The 5,353-nt window shown below is 49.5% G+C and overlaps 1 protein-coding gene across 1 annotated transcript; it reads left to right on the forward strand.

The window, feature by feature from the left end:
- Nucleotides 1-1,444: 1,444 nt before the first annotated feature.
- Nucleotides 1,445-2,419, forward strand: LOC142290117 (olfactory receptor 52K1-like). The gene has a single exon (XM_075334050.1). The coding sequence runs from the start codon at nt 1,445-1,447 to the stop codon at nt 2,417-2,419; it is 975 nt and encodes a 324-aa protein (XP_075190165.1).
- Nucleotides 2,420-5,353: the final 2,934 nt, after the last annotated feature.

Here is a 5,353-nt window from a genome sequence, read left to right on the forward strand (position 1 = left end):
CACCCCAGTTAGGAACACCAAGGCTAACCAAAAATCCTTGTTGCCTTCCTCCAGGGGCTGATGTCCACACCAGGGGGGGTGGGCCAGGCGGTTGGCTCCGCCCACCGAGGAGTTCGCAGCCCTGGAGGCGGGAAAACCAGGCAGTGAAGTTAGGGAAGTGAAAGTAGAAGGAGGTGAAGTGGTGGAGGAGCAAAGGAGAGGAGCTGAAGTAAGGGAAAGTGACAGTTAAGACAGCCTGAAGCAGGTCCGGGTGTGTGCCCCGGACTGAGAGACCGCAAGGTTAGCAGACGGCGGTGACTGTCTGCAGGGGTGGCTGTTTGGAGGTTGCCGAAAGGACCGTGGACGGGTGGTGGCCCGGCGGTACCGGAGCGGTATACGAAGAACAGTCAGCCCCATTGGCAGGGGCCTTTCAGATCCCGGCAAGGCTAGGAGTCGCCGTGAATTTGCCAAATCCGTTAGTGAAGGGGACCTCTGGGTCTCCCAACAACCAAGTCCCGATTGAAGGCAACAGTCCAACCGTTACAGAGAGACACCGCCACCGCCAGGGCACCAGTTTCTCAGGGCCAGCGCCTGCGGGCAAAGTAGGGCTCCTCCGGCCCATATCCAAGCCAGGGAGCGGGTTACCGGTGGGAACCCATCGAAACCATCATCATCTTAGGTGCAGGAAAAGGGACCGTCACCATCAACTACTGGGGAAAAGCAACTGCAGCCGTCCGTGGGAACCGTCTTTCCAGCCGTGTGTTTTACCGAGAACTGTGTCATCGTCTCAGGCTGAGTGAGTACCACAGTGCCGTAAGGCACAGCGCTGCCCCCGCGTCCCTGCACCCCACCAAGCCCTGCATCACCCACCTCATCACTGGGCCCCGGGACAACCAACCCCCTACCCACGGAGGGGAGGACTAACATCTAGCTGCTCCATACCATCACTCCCGGGATCCCCATACAGAGCAGCGGTGGTGTCAACAAATCACCACAACCGTGGGTGGCGTCACGGACAATAAACTATCCCAAAAACCAATCCCCTTTCACTCACGGGCGAGGAGCGCCGCTCGAGTCCCCGGGATCCGGCCCATCGCTCGAGCCACCAAGCAGCAGCAGCAGGCCGCAGCAGCCGCAGCGGCAGACGGACCCGAGCAGAGGGAGAGCGCGGCGTCCCCTCCTCCGCCCGCGACAGTTTCATGAATGATTATGCTTGCACAAGTCCTGGATCCAGGACCTGTGTAAGAGTGATCGTTCGTGAAACGGCTGCCATCATCTGGACATCTCCTGCACTTTTCCCCCCACGGTTTTAATGTTGTGCATTCAATAAAGGACGTTTTAATTTCGGTGGGTGCCACCTTTTCGGATTTTCGGATATTCTTATATTTCTTGTCTCTTTTTCCTCAGATAAAGAGACTGATCGCACAGAAGGTTCATCTCTACTGGTGGTGATTTATTACGACCAATGCTCCTCATCTCCAACACCAGCACCCACATGCCAGCCGCCTTCTTCCTCATCGGGATCTCTGGGCTGGAAGATCTGGGTATTTTGGTTTCCATTTTCTTCTGTGTCCTCTATATCTTGGCCATTCTTGGAAATGCCTCTATAACCTACATAATCTGGACTGAGAAGAGCCTCCATGGACCCATGTACTTCTTTCTGGCCATGTTGGCAGTCAATGACCTAGCCTTCTCCAGCTCCACCGTGCCAAAGATGCTGGGAATTTTCTGGACGAGTGATAGCCGTATTGATGCTTTCTCTTGTCTTGTTCAGATGTTTTTTGTCCATTTTCTGTCGGTGGTGGAGTCGGGGATCTTAACCGCCATGGCTTATGACCGTTACATCGCCATCTGTTCCCCTCTCAGGTACACGTCCATCCTAACCTTCATAGTTTTGGAGAGAATTGCGGCTTCCATCCTGGTCAGAGCCTTCTTCACTATTTTCCCCATTCCAGTTTTGGTTGGCCGGTTGCACTATTGTGGCGGTGACGTCGTGTTGCACTCGTACTGTGATCATATGGCTGTGGTGAACGTGGCATGTGGAGATACAAGAGTGGACAGTATTTATGGCCTCGTCTTGTCTCTTTCCATCACCGGCTTTGACCTGATATTTATTGGACTTTCTTATATGATGATATTGCAGGCCATATTCCAGCTGCCGTCCAGGAACGCCCGTCACAAGGCCGTGGGAACGTGTGGCTCTCACATTTGTGTCATCATCGCTGCCTATGTGCCTGGAATATTCACCTTTGTGACTTATAGGTTTGGACAGAAGACCGTTCCACAAAATGTCCACATCTTTCTAGCAAATATCTACATTGTGTTCCCGGCGTTCCTGAACCCGATCATCTATGGTGTGAAGACCAAGCAAATAAGAGACTCGGCCCTGAAGATGCTCCAGGTGAAGCAGAAGACGTATAGTCGTGGGCAAAAGTATTGAGACATACGGGGTTTTTTTTCACAAAATCTGTTGCTTCAGTTTTTAAAGTGACAGATTCCATTAATTCTAGATTCTGAGGATGGATCAGATGATCTGCAAAAGGTGCAAAGTCATTCCGTGAAACACAAAGAGGGCCGCACCAGCTAAAAAGTCATTCTCTGCCATGAAAATTAACTTAATTACTAAAACTCCATTTCCACTGAAACAGCTCAGACACACAATGGCCGGCGTACATCATTACTGTGATCTTCTCATTAACTCAGGAAGAAGTGTTATCAAGGACAAGGCAGCTGATATACCATGGTATGACTTGTGAGAGCCCACTGGTGGCTTTATCATAGGCTGAGGCTTGAATTCATTGTCTTTATTTGTTAACCATAATAATCTCCAAGGAGACACTTGCACTTATTAATTTCCATCAAAAGGGATTTACCGGGAAGGACATTGCCCCTAAATGAACCATTTATCAGATAATCAAGAACTTCAAAGGGCAAAGGGAACGGCAGCAGGCAGGTGCCAATGCATTTGCATGCACAGGCTTTTGGAGGCTGCCTGATGTCAAGGAGAGCAGCAAAGAGGGAACTTAAGACACTGAAGACTTAAGAAGACACACTATGAACAGGGCGTGGGGCTGACAACCTTTCAGACATGGTATACAGTGTGGTTGTCAGTAATAGATGAGGATCTGGTTCTGTTTATAAGGGGTGTGGCCTTATTTCTGACCACATGTCATTATGTCAGTGATGTAATCTCCAGGGGGTGGAGCTGTCTATAAGAGGTGTGGCCTCATGTCTGATCACATATTATTATATCAGTTATGTCATCACCAGAGGGTGGGGTTGTATTTAAGGGGTGGAGTCTCATGTCTCATCACATGTTATTATCATCACCAGGTGGCGGAGTTGACAACCTCTCACACATGTCTGCAGGCTGGTTGTCAGCAGTAGGAGGCTCCACCCCTGATTTAGTAGGACCCGCCCCTATTCATTGCATTATCTATGACCACACCCACATTTATGCTGCATCCCTTTATCTGTGAATAGTGAGAAGCTCAGAAACATTAAGGAAAAGTATTTTAATAAACAAATCCATAATTGCTGAATAAATTACAAATTTGCCAAATAAAAATAAAATACTATTTGTTTTATAATTGATGATTTTTTATATTTGGATTTAAATAAGTAAAAATAAATGACTTTGCTTTCTATGCGTTTTGCTGATTCTAGGTCTTTGTAGACTTGTGTAAAATAACAATAACTGTAATCCTGTGTGAACGTTTTCCCGTTGATATTATGATATCCATCTGGAGCGTATAATGCGGCCATTCTCACGTGGATATCAGAGTAAGTACACCAGCTTAACCCGGTCTAAGAGATATATTAAAGGGCTTTTTCACGACTAAAAATGATCTAACTAATGTGACCCTGGCGGCAGTGGCGTGGCTTAGGAGGCCAGCACCTGGCACACGGCGAGTATGCTGTGCTCCTAAGCTGCAGACATGGACGCTCCCTGGGTGCTCCCCACTAACCCAGTACTGACCCCATCTCCCACACATGTATTGTAATCTGAGAATACCGGTGCAGTTATAGTTTACATCCTCCTAGGACACTCACCCGTAGCTGCCAAGAATGTGACAGTGAGGGGCATGTGGAGCAATTTTACATGGAAGTGAAAAAATAAGATAAAAAACTTATCTACACCCCCGCTGCTCCTCTGCTCTGCTTCTCTGCGCTGCTCCACCATGCTGCTCCTCCACGCTGCTCCTCCTCGCTGCTCCTCCGCGCTGCTCCTCCTCCCCGCTTCTCTGCACTGCTCCTCCGCGCTGCTTCTCTGCACTGCTCCTCCGCGCTGCATCTCCGCGATGCTCCACCACACTGCTTCTCCACGCTGCTCCTCCTCCCTGCTTCTCTGCACTGCTTCTCTGCACTGCTCCTCCTCCCTGCTTCTCTACGCTGCTCCTCCTCCCTGCTTCTCTGCACTGCTTCTCCGTGCTGCTCCTCCACGCTGCTGCTCCGCGCTGCTCCTCCGCACTGCTTCTCTGCGCTGCTTCTCTGCACTGCTCCTCCGTGCTGTTTCTCTGCACTGCTCCTCCACGCTGCTCCTCCGCGCTGCATCTCCGCGCTGCTCCACCGCGCTGCTTCTCCGCGCTGCTCCTCCGCGCTGTTCCTCCGCGCTGGTGCTCCCTGCAGGTTTACTGATTTCCTGTTCCATGACCTGTGCTGCAATCCATGTAATCTATCTCATCATCATGAGTAACTGTGATAGGAGTATGTATGCCCCACCTGTGAGAAGCATGTGTGCTACAATCCATGTAATCTGCATAATCATCATCAGTCACTGTGATAGGAGTATGTATGCCCCACCTGTGAGAAGCATGTGTGCTACAATCCATGTAATCTGCATAATCATCATCAGTCACTGTGATAGGAGTATGTATGCCCCACCTGTGAGAAGCATGTGTGCTACAATCCATGTAATCTGCATAATCATCATCAGTCACTGTGATGGGAGTATGTATGCCCCACCTGTGAGAAGCATGTGTGCTACAATCCATGTAATCTGCATAATCATCATCAGTAACTGTGATAGGAGTATGTATGCCCCACCTGTGAGAAGCATGTGTGCTACAATCCATGTAATCTGTATAATCATCATCAGTAACTGTGATAGGAGTATGTATGCCCCACCTGTGAGAAGCATGTGTGCTACAATCCATGTAATCTGCATAATCATCATCAGTCACTGTGATAGGAGTATGTATTCCCCACCTGTGAGAAGCATGTGTGCTACAATCCATGTAATCTGCATAATCATCATCAGTCACTGTGATAGGAGTATGTATGCCCCACCTGTGAGAAGCATGTGTGCTACAATCCATGTAATCTGCATAATCATCATCAGTCACTGTGATAGGAGTATGTATGCTCCACCTGT

The sequence above is a fragment of the Anomaloglossus baeobatrachus genome, chromosome 2, assembly GCF_048569485.1.
Source record: "Anomaloglossus baeobatrachus isolate aAnoBae1 chromosome 2, aAnoBae1.hap1, whole genome shotgun sequence".
Lineage (NCBI taxonomy): Eukaryota > Metazoa > Chordata > Amphibia > Anura > Aromobatidae > Anomaloglossus > Anomaloglossus baeobatrachus.

Bases quoted from the DNA above. Each gene is read 5' to 3' on its own strand.
- LOC142290117 (XM_075334050.1), top strand. From the start codon at position 1,445: ATGCTCCTCATCTCCAACACCAGCACCCACATGCCAGCCGCCTTCTTC.